Source organism: Anolis carolinensis, unplaced genomic scaffold (assembly GCF_035594765.1).
Source record: "Anolis carolinensis isolate JA03-04 unplaced genomic scaffold, rAnoCar3.1.pri scaffold_11, whole genome shotgun sequence".
Lineage (NCBI taxonomy): Eukaryota > Metazoa > Chordata > Lepidosauria > Squamata > Dactyloidae > Anolis > Anolis carolinensis.
In genome coordinates this window covers 25,610,581-25,629,966 of record NW_026943822.1, presented here as the reverse complement: position 1 = coordinate 25,629,966, position 19,386 = coordinate 25,610,581, and the positions used below count along the sequence as shown (strand labels likewise).

The 19,386-nt window shown below is 49.6% G+C and overlaps 3 protein-coding genes across 5 annotated transcripts in view; 2 read left to right on the top strand and 1 right to left on the bottom strand.

The window, feature by feature from the left end:
* Window positions 1-471, top strand: part of myo1e (myosin IE) — a 33,612-nt gene extending 33,141 nt beyond the window's left edge. For all 3 annotated transcript variants that reach the window (XM_062963298.1, XM_008121575.2, XM_062963299.1), the window contains one exon: window positions 163-471. In XM_062963298.1, the coding sequence (XP_062819368.1) occupies window positions 163-239 (77 nt within the window). In that variant the 3' untranslated portion in view covers window positions 240-471. The remainder of the gene's footprint in view (window positions 1-162) is intronic.
* An 879-nt stretch (window positions 472-1,350) lies between these two features.
* On the bottom strand, window positions 1,351-17,919 carry rnf111 (ring finger protein 111). Its single transcript, XM_062963294.1, is given in 16 exon segments — window positions 1,351-2,440; window positions 2,816-2,943; window positions 3,471-3,566; window positions 3,664-3,756; window positions 3,843-3,966; window positions 5,350-5,459; window positions 5,461-5,476; window positions 5,588-5,943; window positions 5,946-6,046; window positions 6,327-6,582; window positions 7,755-8,119; window positions 8,512-8,712; window positions 9,699-9,865; window positions 10,475-10,601; window positions 11,529-12,562; window positions 17,662-17,919. Coding segments are annotated over 15 exon segments (3,276 nt in total). The 5' UTR covers window positions 12,547-12,562; window positions 17,662-17,919; the 3' UTR covers window positions 1,351-2,322.
* The window catches only part of adam10 (ADAM metallopeptidase domain 10), a 66,504-nt gene continuing 52,959 nt past the window's right edge, over window positions 5,842-19,386 (top strand). The window contains exon 1 of the mRNA XM_062963301.1: window positions 5,842-5,863. The gene's annotated coding sequence lies outside the window, so the exon portion shown is untranslated. The remainder of the gene's footprint in view (window positions 5,864-19,386) is intronic.

The following is a 19,386-nucleotide window of genomic DNA, read 5'->3' as shown; positions in this document are numbered from 1 at the left end:
TCCTCCTCCTCCTCCCCCTCCACCGGCTGCTGCTGTGTTGCCGTGCCACAAGTACAGGTGTAGGATGCACACAGGAGTCCTCTCAAAACAAACAGGAAGCAAAAGATAAACAAACATGGGAGGGCTTCCTGCTCACCCCGGCTCCCCTCCGTTCCTTTCCAGATCCTTCCGGGTGGTGGACCGGGCGGCTGCGAGGGAAGCAGGGCCTCTTCCCCAACAATTACGTGGCCAAGCTGTGACCCGGCGGCGGGAGGAGGAGGAGGAGGAGAGGCCTCTTGCTCGCTCGCGGGTGGGCAGGTGGGCCTTGCGATGGGACTCCCGGGCGGTGGTGGCAGGGCCTCGTACCCTTCGAATGTCTCCGCTCCTTCTCCAAGAAGCCAAAGCCCACCGTATGCCTCAAAAAGCCCAAACCAAGGAATTGTTATTTATTTTATTTAACGCTTTTTTAAAAAAAGAATTCTCGCAAAGGAAGAGGAGCGTGTTTTCCATTCCATTCCATTCTATTTGCCTTGTTTTGAATTTGGAAACGGCCAGGTGCTCTCGAGGAGGATTTTGGGCGAGAGACGGCTTGTGCCTTCTTCCAAGTGCCTTTCGTTGCTCCGGTGACCTTGTCGCGACACAACGGCATTCGGCGCACATTGCCGCCACCGCCGGAGCACCTTTGGCTGCTGCCTGCCTTAGAAACGTAGGCCTTCCTTCCTTCCTTCGGTTTCAAAGACTTTGCGGGAATCTCCTTTTGCATTCCGACAAGGAAAGGCCCTGCAGCCAAGGGCGGGAAGGAGGCCGTCTCCTGAGGCTGCGGGGTCAATGTGGCTGGTCCATGTTTGCTTTGTGTGGCTGTATCTGTGGCTGGAGAGCACTGCCTGCTTCGACCAAGACACGGGCAGTGCCCGCTTAACGGTATGGATGAATGTACGCAGCGCCCGCCCGCTGTTTGTAGCCGCGAAGGCCGCTTTTGGGGAGCCTTTTTGGGGGCCAGGTACTTCCACTTCTGCACTATCCCAAGGGGGAAGCCGTTCCTCGCTCCCCTTCTGCATGCCACTTTATCTGTTTCCTTCTCCATCGCCGTCAATAAAAAGTCATAGGAACGAACGCATGTAGTTGGCTGCAAGCTTTGTTTGGAGGGATCCTATGAGGGGCAGTTTTAAAGGCAGATCTACTAAGCTAGATATAAACTTTAATACAAACATATTATTCAATCTGTGCATACACACACACACACACATACACACACACATATATATCTACAACCCCGACTTAGTCGAAATTCAAATATTTGAGTGTGCGTTAGAGCAGCAAAACATTACGAGACCAATCCCGATGGGACACACACACAATCAGACAGCAGTCTTCAATGTTTTCCTTTTTTTAATATTGACATTCAAATATATCTGCATTGTGCTGAGAAGTTTTAAGAACATAAAAATATGCATTTTTGTGGGTGATGATGACGGTGATGATGATGGGTCGGCCGTCCGGAAACCAAGGGGTCGATATCCGCAAGGGTGACGGACGGAGGAGCAAAGTGGGTTTGTTTGTTCTTTTGTTTTGCCCAATGCGAGTTATACTTATACAGCAGCCTTTGATTTGTATTTTATTTTTCCCAATGAAAGAATGTCTTTCAAAACACCATCATATTCCGATCCTCTTTTTATTTTTTTGATCGTCTCCCTTAAAAGTTCATCTTTTATCATACATTTAATAAACTAATTTTAAAAAAAGACTTGATTAAATTAAGGGCTCTCTGGAGGTTAGTCAGGAAAAGGAGTCAAACTATACTAGGCGATGGCGATCAGTAATAATTAACAATAGTAATAAAAATAAAAATTAGGGGGTGGGGGAATGAAGAAATCAGATCAAAGGACCACACAACAATCCTATTCGCTTTCCTAAAATCAGATTTAAAAAACTCTTGCCTGCAAGTTCTGGAAGGAGGAGGAGGAGGAAGTCACGACGAAGCCCGTGGAACGTGTGCAAAGAAATGCATTGTTGTCTTTTTTCCCTCTCTTTTAAACCATGCAAAAAATAATTACCAAGGGGGAAATAGGAACCAAAAAAAAAAGGTAATAAACCAGAAAGGAAAAGCCTTCTTTTTATATATATATCTATATATAATGTATGTATATATATAAATACACGGAAGCGTTTCGTCAAGGGATGCCACAGAGCAGACAAAAGGGGGTTCGGAGATTCGGAGCGGGTTCAAAATGCCATCATCTTTGGTTGTCTGCAGCGCCGAGGAGGAGGAGGAGGAGGAGGAGGAGAGGGCTCTTATGGGGGGAAATGGGGGGGAAGCCGGGGGTCTCGGGGCCCAAGGAGGGGTCAGCTCTCGCTGGGCAGCTGGGCCTCAATGTCCACTCTGCAGATGGGGCACTTCTTGTTGGTGATCAGCCACTGGTCCACGCAGACCTGGTGGAAGAGGTGCATGCAGGGCAGGCGCCTGGAGAGAGAGGAAAAGATCCGAAGAATGAGAAGACATAGAAACACATTGATTCATAATAATACAGTAGAGTCTCACTTATCCAAGACTCGCTTATCCAAGGTTCTGGATTATCCAAGCCATTTTTGTAGTCAATGTTTTCAATACATCGTGATATTTTGGTGCCTAATTCATAAATACAGTAATTACAACATAGCATTCTTTCGTATTGAACTACTTTTTCTGTCAAATTTGTTGTATAACATGATGTTTTGGTGCTTAATTTGTAAAATCATAACCTAATTTGATGTTTAATAGGCTTTTCCTTAATCCCTCCTTATTGTCCAAGATAATCGCTAATCCAAGCTTCTGGATGATGAGGATGATGACGATTACCTGACATCTTCTCCTTCCTCTAATATAGACAAGCAGATGGTGCACTTTTCCTCGGTGTCCTCCTCGGTCCCTTCCTCCCCATCTTGCTTGCAGTGGAGTTTCCTCTGTGAGAACCAATCAGGGGTTACCTTGTTAGCAGAGATGACGTTATTGGCAGGCGGAACGGGAGCGGGTTTCGTTAGGCACAATTACAGCGCTTCCATCACAACAACAACAACAACAACAACAACAGCATTGATGTACATCACAACGAACCCTCAAAGGGGGTCAACAAACCCTCCAAGCCACCCACGACGCCCATAATTCTAAGAACACAATTAATCCACTGACCAAAGCTTTGCAGCTATTTAAAAATATTATTAAAAAGAGGGCTCTCTGGGTGTTTTGGACTCCCAACTCCCACCATTCCTGACAGCCTCAGGCCCTTTCCTTTTGCCCCTCCGCCGCTTAAGTCTATTCTTCACTCCCTCCGTTCTCAAACCTAATCTGGCTTCTCGGGAAAACTCCAGTTTCACAAGGGAACTGAGAAGGCTGCAGGGCAAAAGGAAAAGGCCTGAGGCTGTCAGGAATAGTGGGAGTTGGGAGTCCAAAACACCTGGTATTTGGGCATACTGATCCAAAGGCAACGTGGAGCGTTTCCAAGGGCGGTGCTTACCTTTTTGTACTTGTGGGGGTACGTGCACCGCTCGATGGTTCCTTGGGACGCGCCGCGGTTCACGTTCCCTAAACGCTCTTCGAGGTGAATTAATTCCTGCAGCCGAGTAAGAGGAGGAGGACAAGCATTACCCCCAAACACACCTCCACGCATTTCCCCTCGCTCGATCTCGGAGCCCTGGTCCCCCACCCACCTCGAAATTGCCCCGGAAGGGTCCCCGGAAGGATGTCCCGTCCAGCCCCGAGGAGATGTAGCGGATGTGGGGATAGCCCGCCATGTCCGGCACCTGGCGAAAGACAGAGAAAGAGTCAAAAGGCAGACCGGGCGGCTCGTCCCGTGGTTCCGCACCCGGAGGCGGCAGAGCGGACTCACCATGAGGGGCAGGGCCCCGATCTGGAGGTGGTGCAGCCGGGGCGGCGGGTGGTAGTGCGCCAGGTGCGGGTGCAGGGGCCCCGGAGGATACGTCGCGGCCGCCACCCCTTCGAGGCCCAGTTCCCTGCAAAGAGAGAGGCAGCAGGCCGACAGGCCGACATCAGAAATGGCTCCCTGCTCAGCAGAGCAACTTCAAAGAAAGGGTCGGGTGGCCATCTGTCGGGAGGGCTTTGGTAGGACTTCTCCTGCCTAGAATGGGGGTTGGGCTGGTGGATGGCCCCGGAGGTCTCTCTCCAAGTCTGTCATTCTATGATTCTATTATTATTATTACGTAGGAGCTGGACGGCCATCTGTCAGGAGAGCTTTGGTGGGGCTTCCCCTGCATAGAAGAACAGTGGTTGGGCTGGTGGATGGCCCCGGGGGTCTCTCTTCTAAGTCAATAATTCTATGTTGTTGTTGTTATTATTATTATTATTACTATTATTAAGTAGGAGCTGTTTTTATTTTATTGTATGACACAGCAAACAAGATAGATATGCTGGATTTCATATCACAAAATCACAAGTCGAACACTTCCCAAGCATTTAGGACTATGTGATGTATTTTCGGATGATGTTGTTATTATTATTATTATTACTATTATTAAGTAGGAGCTGGATGGCCATCTGTTGGGAGGGTTTTGATTGTGCTTTCCCTACCTGGCAGAAGAGGGTTGGACTAGATGGCCCTTTGCGGTTTCCTCCAAGTCTAGGATTCTATGTTTCTAGTACTACTACTGCTATTACTATTATTACTACTACTACTACTACAGTATTAAGTAGAAGCTGGACAGCCATCTGTTGGGAGGGCCTGGGCTAACTTCAGCCCTCCACCGGCTGCTAGGAATTGTGGGAGCTGAAGTCCAAAACTCTTGGAGGGAGGGCTGAAGTTGGCCCAGATCTGGCTTATATAATAATAATAATAATAATAATAATAATAATAATAATAATAATAATAATAATAATAATCTTTATTTATACCCCGCCACCATCTCCCCGTGGGGACACGGGGCAGCTCACAATGTTACAAAAGTAATAGCGCAAATACATTAACAATATACACAGTTTAAAACACAAGAAGATGATAAAACAGAAGTTAAAACAAAGGTTTATACAACAGTAATAATATCAAATAACCACCAATGCCATTCATTCAACTTCAAAAGTGTGTGTGGGGGGGGGGGGGGGCGATAGCAGCAATATAAAATAAAATCATTAGATTAAAATACCCCGATGAAAGGAACCTAATAACATTCAGAATAGAATTATAATGAGCATATGATGAACATACATTCTGGTGAGGTCTTATTTTCAGGGAGTTTATGTTCTCATGTATCTGGCTGGATCTATATCGCCAAATAATGCAATGTGTACCGCATATTATGGATTTCTGCTGAGCATATAACTCATTATTATGAGCCCAAAAAGTCGAACTGTAAAACAAGAGGCCCTTCTGAGGGCTGACTGACCAGGCGGACCGCTCTGGCGCCTGCCGCGGGTGCGAAGACATGGTCTGCGGCACGTGGATGTGGTGCCCGTGGCCGTAGTTGGGGTGCATCCGGTGCGGGTGGGGCGGGGGGCCGCTCGTGGGCTCGCCTGCAGCGGGGGAAGAGGGAGACACACAGGCATGGGAGACGGCACTCTGCAGCGGGGGGGCCCGTGCACCCCCAGGCCCTCAAGGGCCACCGCCCCCTTGGCGCGACTCACGTGGGGTGCTGCATCATCCTCCTCCGCTGGACCTCCATGCGCTGGATGACCTCGTGGGGGTGCAGGCGCTGGGCGGCGGGGGCCGTGGCGGGGGGCATGTGGTGGCCCAGGGGCTGGTGCGCCGAGGGGAGGGGCTGCGGCAGTGGGGCGGCGGCCGAGGAGGAGGAGGAGGAGGGGGGCGGCAGTGGGGTTGGCCAGCAGGTGCGGAGGGGGGCGGCGGAGGGGGGGGCCGCTGGGTGCGCAGAGGAGGAGGAAGAGGAGGAGGAGGAGGAGGAGGAGGAGAGGGCGGGGTGGAAGGGGTGCACCGGGTGCGGGATCACGTAGTCCATCGGCGGGGGAGGCGGGGGGAGGGGGGCGCCGGGGGAGGGGGCGCTGGGGCTGCCGGCGGGGGAGGGGGGTTGCCGTGGGAGTGGGGGCAGGGCGGCCCTTGGTGGTGCAGGGGCCGCGACAGGGAGGCGTCTGCAGGGCGGAAGAGAAAGAAGGGACGTCATCACAATCGCCATCGCTTTTGTCCTCCTCTCGACCGAGAGGCACAGATCACCATCATCATCATCATCATCACATCCATCTACCCCTTGCCTTAGAGCAGCATGGGCAGACTTTGGCCCTCCCGGTGACTGGACCCTCAGCCGTGAGGACCAGGCAGTCCCAAAGGTGTGGGAGGACCGCCCAATGCCTGCATCCATGAGCCCCCCCCCCATGCCTGTCTGCCCCTGGTGCCCCTCCCGGCCCCACTCACAAGGCGAGTGCATGTAGTGCCGGCAGGAGGAGAGCGCGGCCGGGGGCGGCGGAGGGGGCGGCGGGGGCTGGGCCACCAAGCTGGCACCATAGCTGTCGACCAGGGCCAAGGTCTGCGCGGGCGGCTGGTGCGCGTAGAGGGCGGTGCGGGAGGAGGAGGCGCCGGGGCAGCAGGGGTCGAAGGCCGAGGCCCCGTGGAAGGAGCCGCCCCCGTGGCCCCGGAGCCCGTTGCTGCTCAGGTCCACCGGCAAGGCCTGCTGAGGGAGAGAGACCGGGAGAGAGAAGGTCCGGCGTGAGAAGAGGCCTGAGGAAGACACCTGGCCATCGACGTCACCACCACCACCACCACATATTGGAAAGGAGGTCCCACTGGGGAGAAAGGGGCAAGGCTTGTTTTCTGTGGCTCTGGAGGAGGGGACACAAAACTGCAGGAAAAGAGACCCCGCCTCAACATTAGGAAGGACGGAGCCCCCGGAGGCGCAATGGGTTAAACCCGGTCCAAATCCAGGGAGTGGGGTGAGCTCCTGTTTGTCAGCTCCAGCTTTAAGGGATGTGAGAGAAGCCTCCCACAGGATAGTAAAATATCTGGGCAACATCCTTGCAGATGGCCAATTCTTTCAGTCCAGAAGTGACTTGCAATTTCTCAAGTCGCTCCCGATACGGAAAAACAAAACTAAGAAGGACTTCCTGACTGTAAAGCAATGGAATACTCTGCTTAGAAGTCCTTCTCTGGAGAATTTCTAAGCCACCTGCCAGGGATACTATGGTGGGTGTCTTACTGCCTGGCAGGAGGTTGGACTGGATGACCCTTGGGGTACCTTCCAAATCTATTATTCTATGGTATTATTACTGGCATGATGTCAGTTCTAGTTCACCCAGAACCTGATGCATTTTGGACAATTAAAACACTGACTTTTTCAAAGAGTTGTTGTATGTCTTTCGGGCTGTGTGGCCATGTCCCAGAAGTATTCTCTCCTGACACAATCTCTGAGAATGCCTGCCATAGATGTGGGCGAAACATCAGGAGAGAATACTTCTGGAACATGGCCACACAGCCCGAAAGACATACAACAACCCTGTGATCCTGGCCATGAAAGCCTTCGACAAAACATCTTCCTTGCCTAGTTTATCCATGCCTCACAACCTCCGAGGATGCCTGCCATAGATGTGGGTGAAACATCAGGAGAGAATGCTTCTGGAACATGGCCACACAGCCCAAAAGACATACAACAATCCTATGAGCCCGGCCATGAAAGCCTTCAACAACACATTTTTCAAAGAGCCCAAGCAAGGCCAGGAACGCAAGATAGTATATAATAAAAACAGATTAAATGACAACAAATACATTCAACATGGCCTTTAAATCTCACAGCCCCTTCTTACCCTTCCCCAAATGCCTGGGCGTGAGCGTGGGAGTCCCACCACTTGCCTGGTCGTGGAAGGCGTTTCCCGCAGAGGCGGTGGCGGCGCTGGTGGTGCTGCTGGGGGCCACGCCGTGCGCAGCAGGCCTCTCCCCGGGGCATCCGGTCTCGCCGAAGGAGGCGGAGGGGGAGAGCGGGATGTGGGGCCCGTGGTGGTGGTGGTGGTGGAAGTGGTGGCTGTGCGGCGGGAAGCAAGCCCCGTGCGCCGCAGCAGCGTGGCCCAGGGCGTGGAGGTGCTGCGCCGAGGAGGAGGAGGGGCCGCCCATGCCGCCCGCGCAGGGGGAGTGCTGGGGGCAGCAGGAGGGCAGCCGGGGCAAGGCCGGGGGGGCCGCCTCCAGGGCCACGCCTCCCGAGGGGTGACCCCGGGCCTCATCTGCGGAGGGGAAGAAGGCCAAGAGGTGTCTGTCCGTAGAAGTGGACCGATAGCCACCCAAACTCACACTGACCCCTCCTCTCTCTCTCTCCCCCTGCCCCTGTTTAACCATTCCAATAATAATATAATAAATAATAAAACTTTATTTATATACCGCCCTATCTCCCGGATGGGACTCAGGGCGGTTTCCAATCATAAAAACAACACAAACATTACATAGCAACATAATAACACATGATTAAGCAAAGTAAAATAATACAATTATAGCAATAAATAACACTTACACGACCTGATCAAGGGGACGGGAACCAAACCACCTGCCGGGGTCCCTCCGTCCCCTCAACCAACATCAAGATCAAGCCCACCCTGGGAGAAGGGGCTCCCCGCCATACCTCCGGCCGGATTCCCGCTGTTGCTGAGGACGACGATGGGCGCGGAGGCCGCGGAGGGCCGGCCGCTGGAGACGCCGGAAGCCCCTGCCTCAGAGGCCGGCTCTGGGGCGGCGATGGCGATGGCGCTGGGACCGCCCTCGGAGGCCGCACTGCCCGGCTGGGGCTCTCCTCGAGACGAGGTGGTCGGCACCAGGGTCGGCTCTGCAAAGCAAGGGGTCCGGTTAGCGGCAGCACGCTTCTGGGCATCGCCTGGCACGCGCGCCTTCCCTTTCATATAATAATAATAATAAAACTTTATTTATACCCCACCACCATCTCCCCATGGCGACTCGGGGTGGCTCACATGGGGCAAGGCCCAACTAGCACAATTACAAAGACAACAGCATAAATACATTGAACAATATACAAATTTAAAAAAAAAACACAGTAAGACAATATAACAAGAGTTAATACAGCAGTAAATCAATCAACCACCAAGTACAATTCAGTCGACTTCATTGGTGGGGGGGACGGACTGCAGCAGCAATATAAAAATAACATCATCAGTTAAAATACCAGAATAAAAGGGACCTAATAAAATTCAGGATAGAGTTATAATGCCAACTGAGGCTGGTCATCCAGTGACTGTCTCACCAAAGGCCATATGTACTCCGCCCGCAAGTTAGAAACATCCGACTTAGAAACGACTCCTAGTTAAGAATGGAAGTGGCAACAGGAAGTGAGAGAAATCCACCTGTGAGAATGGAAATCCACTCCTGGAAGAGTTCTTATTATCCTGGGGGAAAGGGGTCCCCTCCACTGAAGCTTTATCCCCAATCCTTGTTCCCACAACAAGCCATTTCCCAAAATGCAATTCTTTCAGGGGTGAAATCTTTGGGACAGGGACACAAACAGCAATGCAAACACCACAGGGGCTTTAACCCTTCCCTATGCTATCCAAAGCTTATATATAGACACGCACACAAACAGCTGGTGTTACACTTAAGAAATATTCTCATATAGACAGACAGAGAGCTGGTGCAGTCATTTGAGGCATTGAATGTTTACATTTTTGGTTTGTGTCTGTAAACTGCCCTGAGCCCTTTCGGGGAAAGAAGGCGGTCTAGAAATAGTTTTATTATTATTTTATTATTACCAGATTGGAGCTTTCTGACTAAGGTCAAGGGGCTGCTGCTGCCGCCACCTACCGTCCTCGTCCACGGTGAGGTCCACCACTTCTGCGGCGCTCTGCCTCAGCGGCTGGATGACGGTGGAGACCCGGCTGCTGCGGCTGCGCGGCTCCTGCGGCCGAGAGGCGTGGGGACCGGAGCCGTGGCCCCAGTGGGAGCGCGAGTGGCCCAGGGAGGAGCGGGACCTGGAAGGCAGAGGGGCGGCCGTAGCTTCAATCCACACCTCATCCCAACGTGCAACCTCCCTTTGGTAACCTGGGGTGCCATTCCTGACCCATAAATGGAGGCACCTTCTCTGCCTCACCAAACTACAAATCCCAGCATCCCATAGCATTGAGCCATGGCCATTAAATGTGAGATGACATCCCTGAAACAGCTTTCCCTTTGGCTTTGGCTCAGCACTAAGATTATCGTATTACACAAATCTAATTTAGTCAAAAAGGTGAGTGTTCAGCTTCAGTAGTACACATGATTTTAATAAGGCACGAACAAGGCTAGATGGCGAGGCTGAGTCGGACAAAAGGCAAGAGGAGAACCGATGCCCGGCCGCTGCCCAATGTTTACATTCCTCCCCAATGACAGGAGGAGCCGTTGCTTTGCCTGAGGCACAGGGCAGAGCCCTTCTGGAAACCCTGTAAAATGGGACTGTGAGGCGAAACTGACTGTGCAACAGGGATGTATTACGGGGCGCTTGTAAAACTCCGGGGAACGTAACTGCAGGCCAGGCACGGCCTTTTATGACTCGCAAAGCAGAGGCCTCTCACGATCTGGGGAAACAAGCGGAAGGGACTCACCGGTAACTCTCTCCGACGGTGACGATCTCGACTTCGCTGTCCGTTGAGGTAACGTTGATTTCTTCGTTGGCGGTGACTTGCGGGGTGGAGGAGGCCTCGATCACCACAACGTCTTCGTCGATGCTCCCTGCACGGACCGAGGGACAGTAAATGCACATTAGGAAACAGGCCAAAGGGGACTGGCGGTACGTGGAGCACATTAAACACATATAGTTCAAAGTGGAGGCAAGCTTATGGGCGATGGGGAAACATAATTCAAAACAGCAGCACTGCAACAACTGTGGAAGGTGCGTGGCGCCAGACAAACACTGCAGGCCACTTCAATGGTGCCAGGCTGGTGTTTTGGTGCAGTAAGGATTGTTAATAGTAAATACTGATCCAGTAACATGTTCAGGTAAGTCTTTGGTCCTTGTGGCAAGTAGTCCTTATAAATAATAATAATAATAATAATAATAATAATAATAATAAGTGATTGGCATACTGGGTGCCGTGCCAAAAGATCTCAGCAGGCATTTGGAAACAACAGACATTGACAAAATTATGATCTGCCAACTGCAAAAGGCCACCCTGCTGGGATCTGCGCGCATCATCCGAAAATACATCACACAGTCCTAGACACTTGGGAAGTGTTCGACTTGTGATTTTGGGATATGAAATCCAGCATATCTATCTTGTTTGCTGTGTCATAATAAAATAATAATAATAATAAATGCAGCAGGGATAGACAAAGAGCCGCCTGCAGCCTTGTCCAGCCTCCCTGGAGGGCCTTGCGGGATCAGGAAATGATAAAGAATGATAAAGAAATGGCTTTTCCACAAACAAAAACCCCACAACAACAGTATTTTTGCTCCCAAATGCCCTCTTTGCCACCTTTTCAGGCTGCCTAATGCAGGCCTGGGCCAACTTCGGCCCTCCCTTCAGGTGTTTTGGACTTTAACTCCCACAATTCCTACCCGCTGTTGTGTGAGTTGGAGTCCAAAACACCTGGAGGGAAGGCCCAAGTTGACCCCCCCCCCCTCCCATCCTTCCCTTGCAGAGGCCCTTCTTCCTTCACCTGCGGGAACAGCCGCGCTGCTCGGGTGGCTTTCCCCGGCCGAGACGAAGATGTCCTCCTCCCCGTCGGAGGAAGAGCTGGAGGAGGACTCGCTGCTGAGGTCGTTCTCGCTGGAGCTGCTGGAGCTGGGCAGCAAGGCGTACTTCCTCCGGGCCAGGACCTCCCGCTTCTTGCGCTGCATCAGGATGCGCTCCTTCTGGTTCTGCGTCCGCTGCGAGGAGCTGCTCTTCACGAAGCGCTTCCGGCAGGGCAGCCTCCGCAGAGAGCCCCCTCCGCCGGTGCCGGTGCCGCCTGCGCTGCTGTGGAAGCAGGGCCTCTTCATGAGCAGCCCCGGCACGCCCTCGGCCTCGGTCCGCGGCCACTTCTGTGGCCGGGAGCCAGGAGTCCTGCTGGAGGCGCTCAGGGCGGCCCTGGGGTGCCTCACGGGGGGAGCGGCAGAGGCGGCGGCGGCAGCGGAGGAGGCCTCCTTGTCCTCGTCGGAGCTGACCGTGTCCGAATCCCCAAAGTGCAGGCTGGAGGAGGGCGAGGAGACGCACTCGCTGAAGGAGGACTCGTTGTCTTCGCTCGGCATCTCCAGGCGCGGCCTCAGGCCCAAGACACGGGGTTCTTCTTTGCCACCGCCACTGCCACCGCAGCTCTGGGCAAAGGAGGGTCCGGCCTGCTGGCTTTTGCGCTTCTTCCGCACGACGAGGGCCTCCTCCGCCTGCTCCTGCTCCTCTGGGCGACCTCCATTGGCTTCCTTCTCCTTCTGAGAGTCTCCACCGCTGCCGCAGAGGTGAGAGAAGTCATCCCCCCCTTTGCTGGCAATCATCCCCACCGCTTTCTCTTCTTCTTCTTCTTTGGGGAAGCTTTTGCCAGGCTCCTCGATGGCGGGCGCCGGAGGAGGAGGAGGAGGAGGGTTCAAGAGGACCCCCTTCAGGCTCTCCTGGCTCTTGGCGGCGGCGTCAGAGGAAGCGTCACTCTTCATATCCGCGTCCGGGGGGTAGGCGAGGTCACAGCGAGGGCTCCATCGAGACATGGAAGGACAGGGAGCCCTGAAAGGGGGGGGGGGGGGAGAGACAGGCAAAAGAGAGGGTGAACACCGGCAGCACAGAGAGCCACGCAGACACAAGGCACACCAAGAGTTGTATGAACCATAGAGTCGGAGCACAAACACGAGTGGCCAGGGAGACGCCAAAAGTTGCTAGTCTTGCAAGAGACCACAAGGCCCCAAAACAGCAAAGTGAACCTAAACAGAAAGAAATGTAGGGTACCACGCTTAGGCAGAAATATGTGAAATACACAGGTACATAGTTTGAAAACAATTCATGCGGAAGAGACCTAGGAGTCTTAGTGGACCACAAGCTGTGGTTATTGTTAACTTTATTTATGCCCTGCTTTCTCACCAAGACTGGGAGCCAAAGCAGCTTTTGTTGTGTGCCTTCAAGCTAGTTCTGACATACAGTAACCAACCCAAACTGCTCCCGACTAGTGGAAGTGGCACCTCTGAGCCATTTATTATCCAGGGAATTCTAAAATCCCAGGACCAATCTGAGTTTCAGCCATTGCCAACCCAGGATACTTTCTCGGCAACTTGCTGAAACCACAGGGAAGAATGATTTGCGGGATGAAGCTGGGTGCATTCTCTTCCAAGAATTGGGAATGGCTTCAACAAAGGCGGGAGAAGGCGGGTCTGATTAAAACCCTCCAAAGAAGGGGATTCCACCAGAACCCTCTCCTTTTGCATAACCCTCTCCTTCTACCTTTTGAGATCTCTCTTGCATGGAAGAGCAACGCTCCTGCAGTACCCTGCTTCAAGCTGCAAGGAGAGGCAGGTATTATTATTATTATAATTATTATGAATCTGAGAGGGGCATGCAAAAGCCTCGTTCCATGAGCAATTCGGTCCCAAAAATGCAAATAGTTCACCTTCACTTTCTAAAGCCCTGGCAGGATGTGTCAGGTTTAACCATTCTTTTCTCCCTCCGCAAATAATGTCTTTGGCAAGATCAGAGGAAGCAAAGGATCGCAAAGCTCCCGATTGGGGGAAACTGGGATAGGAGGGCTGAAGGCGCAAAGCAGCAGAAAAAGGGAAACGTAGGCCCATCGGTCCCAAATGTGAAAGGAAGACAGAGCTTCATGTCAACAGCTCATTACAGCAAATGGTATCTTTATGGCTCAGCACTTTTGCACAAACACAAAAAAAGGGAGATCACGGGGAATGGCTTATTAACTAGCTGGAAATGCCCTCTCAGCGAACCTAATTCCAGGAGGCCCAGGCTTCGGGAGACAGGCGAACAGGGGACGCTTGGTGTGGAGTTTCCCCAAAGTGAGGATGTCTATGGCCACCCTGCTATTTCCCTTCCCTATTTCTTATTCTACGCACCGGAAGACAGCAAAGGGAGATCCTGGATCTGTAATGCAAAGAAGGGGCTTCGCTAAGGAACCAGGATGCCACAGGGAGACAACTCAGGGCCACAGAGAAGCATTCTGCTAAGGGAGTTTGAAATGCTGTGTTCACCTTCTTTTCCTCCAAGCAACAAAGCCAGCAGCTTCAACTCCAGACCCACCATTCTGCTCCAATCTGGGGTTTCTGTTTACCTTTACATTTGATATCTTTCTCCCGGAATGATCAATAAACTATTTGCAAAGCAGCTTGGAAGACTGCAATGTTAAAGGGGCAGGGACATGCTTAAAAACACAATGAGAAAACATCTCAGAAACAGGGAAGAGAGATGGACACCTAAGCAACACCGAAGAGCAGCGGGCAGAATGAAAGAGTCCTGAATAGAAAAGCAAATTGAACCATTTTACGACCAAGATTGAGGGTGTCTTGAAGGTTGGGCTGGGACTCCAGGAGACAAGGGATGCCATGGAAACCCACTGGGGAGATTGGGGCAAGTCACTCTCTCTCAGCCTCCAAGGAAGGCACAAAAGCACTATGGGAGGCACACAGCAGCAGCAGGAAATGGAATCCAAGGCCATGGTGGGTGGATGGGTTTTGGGAAGAATTTGACATAGAAAGGTCAACTCTTGGTCAACATCAACCCGATTTCGGTCATGGATCCTCTCTCAAGAAACCTTTCCCTAGTTCTTCTCACAGAATGAGAGACCAACACAGAAGTGAGCAGGTAGTAATCCTCAAGTTGGCCCAGAAATGTATGAGGAGCCAGCGAAGATGTTCTGAAACCACTCCCTTTCCCGCCCATCTCTCTCTGTAGATACTATGTCCATTCATCTTCTCCAAAGGCAGCTGAGATGAAGCTGAGAACCTTCCCTGATCCCCCGCTTCTTGGACGGTATGGCTTCATCTATGCTGGGACTGGGGTTCTCACCAGCCTCTCAGTTGCCCCCCAGATTCAGCCTCGCTCACTCCCAGCTGACAAAACGGATGTGCCAATGCAGGAATGATCCAACAAGACTGGCTTCAGATGCAGACAAACAGGATGGTCTTCACCTTCCACTCATATGTCAAAAATGACAGCCCTTGCTCAGACCCCCAAAGAGCATTCACTGGGGGGTTCCTGCAGCATGAAGAGGAGAAGGAACAGACAACATGCCGTTGATCGGGATCAGAACCGCATGGAACCTGGAACTGGGCTTCAACTGACAAAGAACAGGAGAGGCTCCCCAACTCCAAAGCTTGGACCAGCTAGGCCAGGCCTGAGCCAACTTCGGCCCTTCCTACAGTAGGCTGTTAGGAATTCTGGGAGTTGCAGTCCAAAACACCTGGAGGGAGAGTCGAAGTTGGCCTAGGCCTTGAGCTAGATTGGACCTCTCTTGGGCTCTTCAACAGCATGCCAGATGAGACTCTACCTCAGTGGTTCTCAACCTGTGGGTCCTCAGATGTTTTGGCAAACTGGCTGGGATTTCTGGGAGTTGTAGGCCAAAACACCTGGGGACCCACAGGTTGAGAACCACTGCTCTACCTGAAGAATACAATCCTAACCTCAGGACCACTGATCTCACACCTGGGACAGAAACACTGCCATGTTCTCTATGCCAATATGCATTTTAAGAACACCTTAGAAAATACAGCTGGTCTAGGAGCAAGACAGTTGGAGCACAGGACCTCACATCTGCTGCAGAAGGTACTATTTCGACCAAGGGATGCAACATCTGCATTTAAAACAACATTAAAAAACCAGGCTCTTCCTGTAGCCTTATCCAAATTAAATTTTAAAATAAGAGTGTGTAAATTATGGCATTTTGGATGTTCTTTTAGCTGGTGGCACAGTTTTAACAGGGTTTGTGCTTTTAGTTGTGTTATAAGTCTATTTGTTGCTCCATCTTGTTGTTCCCCACCCCAACCTATAAAGAGACGTGAGTAAATAATGATAGAGGAACACGGAATCCTAACATCTGAAGTATTTGGTTATTTTAATAAAGATCCTGTTACAGGTTTTCAACAAGGGGGAGCAGGATGGAGAAAGGGGCCACAAAAGGAAGCATTTGATGACTGGATTTTGACACTACAAAGAATCTTCAACAAAAAGACTCCCTTTCCCTCCTATCTCCCTCTGTCGATACTATGTCCACGCATACGCATATATAGTCACTTTAATCAGCAAACTGCCTGGATCCTCAGTCTTGGGAGGAAAAAAGGAATAAAGTCAACAATGCACACATCTATAGAAAAAATAACACGGCTGTGCACGACTAAACCTTCACAACCAGAGATTTCACAGGACAGTAAATGGGAAGAAGGAACCCTTAGAAATATGTTGCGGAAGACCTTTACATCGGGATGTGTTCTATTCCCCCATATTATGATAGTTTGACTCCCTTTTTAAAACTGCATCAAGCAGTATCTTCTTTTAATATACAGGTCAACTTACAAATTACTCATATTTACAAATGGGGCTGAGACAACTGTAAGCTCCTCGGAGCAGGACTGTCCTTCCATATATGTTTCCCCCTCAAAATGTGACACACACACACATATATTACATAAAATGTAGGGACTTGTGAGCTGCTCCAGGCAGGAACCTTCTTCACATATATGTTTTCCCCCAAATAAAATGTAATATAGCTATATCTGTGTGTGTGTGTGTGTGTGTATATATATATATATATATATATATAGAGAGAGAGAGAGAGAGAGAGAGAGAGATAGCTATATAATGAAATGTAGTGAGTTGTCAGCTGCTTCAGGAAGGATCCTTCCTCCAAGTATATTTCCCCACAAATAAAATGTGATCTCTCTCTCTCTCTCTCTCTCTATATATATATATATATATATACACACAAACATACACACACACATACATAAAACATAAAAAGTAGAGACTTGCCAACTGCTCCAGGCAGGACCATTCTTCCACATTTTGTCTGATCAATTGAGTGTAATACATTTATTCAATTATTACAAATATGTTTCCTCCAAAATAAAATGTGTATATAACACAAAGATATAAAGATATAAATATATAGCAATATAATAAAAAATAGGGACTTGTCAACTGCTCCAGGAAGGATCCTTTCTCCAAGTATATTTCTCCCAAATTATATGTGCGATATATACACATAGACATATAATAAAAATGTGATCTATAGATAGGTATCTTTCAGAGCCACAATCTTCCTCTATATATCTATATAATAAAATGTGATATAGATATTTCTTTTAGAGCCACAATCTCCCTCCATATCTATATATACATCTATACATCTTTCAGAATCACAATATATATACAGTAGAGTCTCACTTATCCAAGACTCGCTTATCCAAGCTTCTGGATTATCCAAGCCATTTTTGTGGTCAATGTTTTCAAGACATCGTGATATTTTGGTGCTAAATTCGTAAATACAGTAATTACTACATAGCATTCTTTCGTATTGAACTACTTTTTCTGTCAAAAAATGTTGGATAAGCGAGACTTTACTGTATATACACATCTACAGACCTATATCTATTATAATGCGATATAGATATCGCTCTAGAGATCTCTTTCAGAGCCACAATCTCCGCCCAGATATATCTAGATCTTTATAACGTAATAGCATCCCCTTCTCTCCGCGTAGCTCTGCGTACCTTTCTCCCCCTACGAAGGCCCTCCGGGCCGGGCCGGGCCGGGCCTAGCCTCCCCCCACAAGCCCCGGCCTCCGTTTGCAGCCATGCCCGGGGCCAGCGGCCTTCTCCGGGCCTACTCACCGGAGGTAGCGCAGCCGGGCCTCCCGCGAGGCCTAGGCCCGAGCCCAGGCCTGCCTCCTTTCCTTCCTTCCTTCCCTCCCTCCGCGGCGGGCGGCCTGCCCGCCCGTCTTTCTCTCCGGCCGCGCTCCGCTCCTCCTCCGCCTCTGTCGCTCTGCCTCCTCTCCTCAGCGGACGCAGCAGCGCGACACTCGGCGGCCGGCTCGCTTTACGGCAAAGCCGCCAAGCAGCGACGCAGCTGCCTCTCCCACGCCACGGCCCGCCCCCTCAGGGGGCAAAGAGGCCAGGGGGCTCCGAACGCACCCCGCCACGTCCGGTTCTGGTGCGACACTTTTGGGTGAAGGAATGGCAGGAGACCTGCCAGGGAGGCATCGAAGTCGACTGTATATAAGACTTCCAAATAATACATTTGGGACATATATATTTTATATCCATGGAGTCATGTTAGTAATAATTTGTAATGTCCATGGCATGGAAGGACTCATGTTAGTAATAAACTGTGTGTGCGTGTATATCTATATATATAAATGAGTGATGGCATCACGGCGACCCACAAAACAACAAAACTACAGGCCCCCCAACCTCGAAATTTGACAGCACAACCCATCATCCACGCCTCTAGGATGATACAACAAAAAGAAAAGAAAAATAAAGTCCTAATTAGAGGGAGAGGAATAATTGCTTTTATCCAATTGCTGCCAGTTAGAAGGCTAAGCTCCTCCAACTTGGTCTCCTAGCAACCCAATAAAAAATAATAAAAAACACTAAAAAATAATTAAAAACACCAAAAGATTAATACAGTAAAATACTATAACAGAAAATCACTAAAAATAATACAAGAAAATAATAAAATATAATAAATAAAAAGATATCTTACAATAAAAGATTAATACAATAAAATACTATAATAACAGAAAATAACTAAAAATAATACAAGAAAATAATAAAATCTAATAAATAAAAATATAACTTACAATAAAATTTAAAAAATGCAAATAACGTCAAATAAAAATTACACAACAATTTTTAACCAATACTACCACCACTTTGCCACAGCAACGCGTGGCCAGGCACAGCTAGTATATTATATATTTGTCTACATATATTTATATACATAGTACAATATAACACATTTGGGACATATATATTTTATATCCATGACATGAATGGAGCCATGTTAGTAATAATTTGTAATGTCCATGGCATGGAAGAACTCATGTTAGTAATAAACTGTGTGTGCATATATATAAATATTATATATTTGTCTACATATATTTATATACATAGTACAATATAACACATTTGGGACATATATATTTTATATCCATGACATGAATGGAGTCATGTTAGTAATAATTTGTAATGTCCATGGCATGGAAGGACTCCATGTTAGTAATAAACTGTGTGTGCATATATATAAATATTATATATTTGTCTACATATATTTATATACATAGTACAATATAACACATTTGGGACATATATATTTTATATCCATGACATGAATGGAGTCATGTTAGTAATAATTTGTAATGTCCATGGCATGAAATCCAACCATGAAAGCAGTCTCTCCTACAGCTGCAGTACACAATAATAAGCCAGCAGGGAGTTACGACGTGCCGCCAAGCGAGGCAAAGGCGTTCTTTGGAGGACTCTGGCAAGGCGATAAGGAACCGGAAGTGTACGGTGTGTGCAAACCAAGCCACCCTCGGCCTAGAAGCAGCTGCC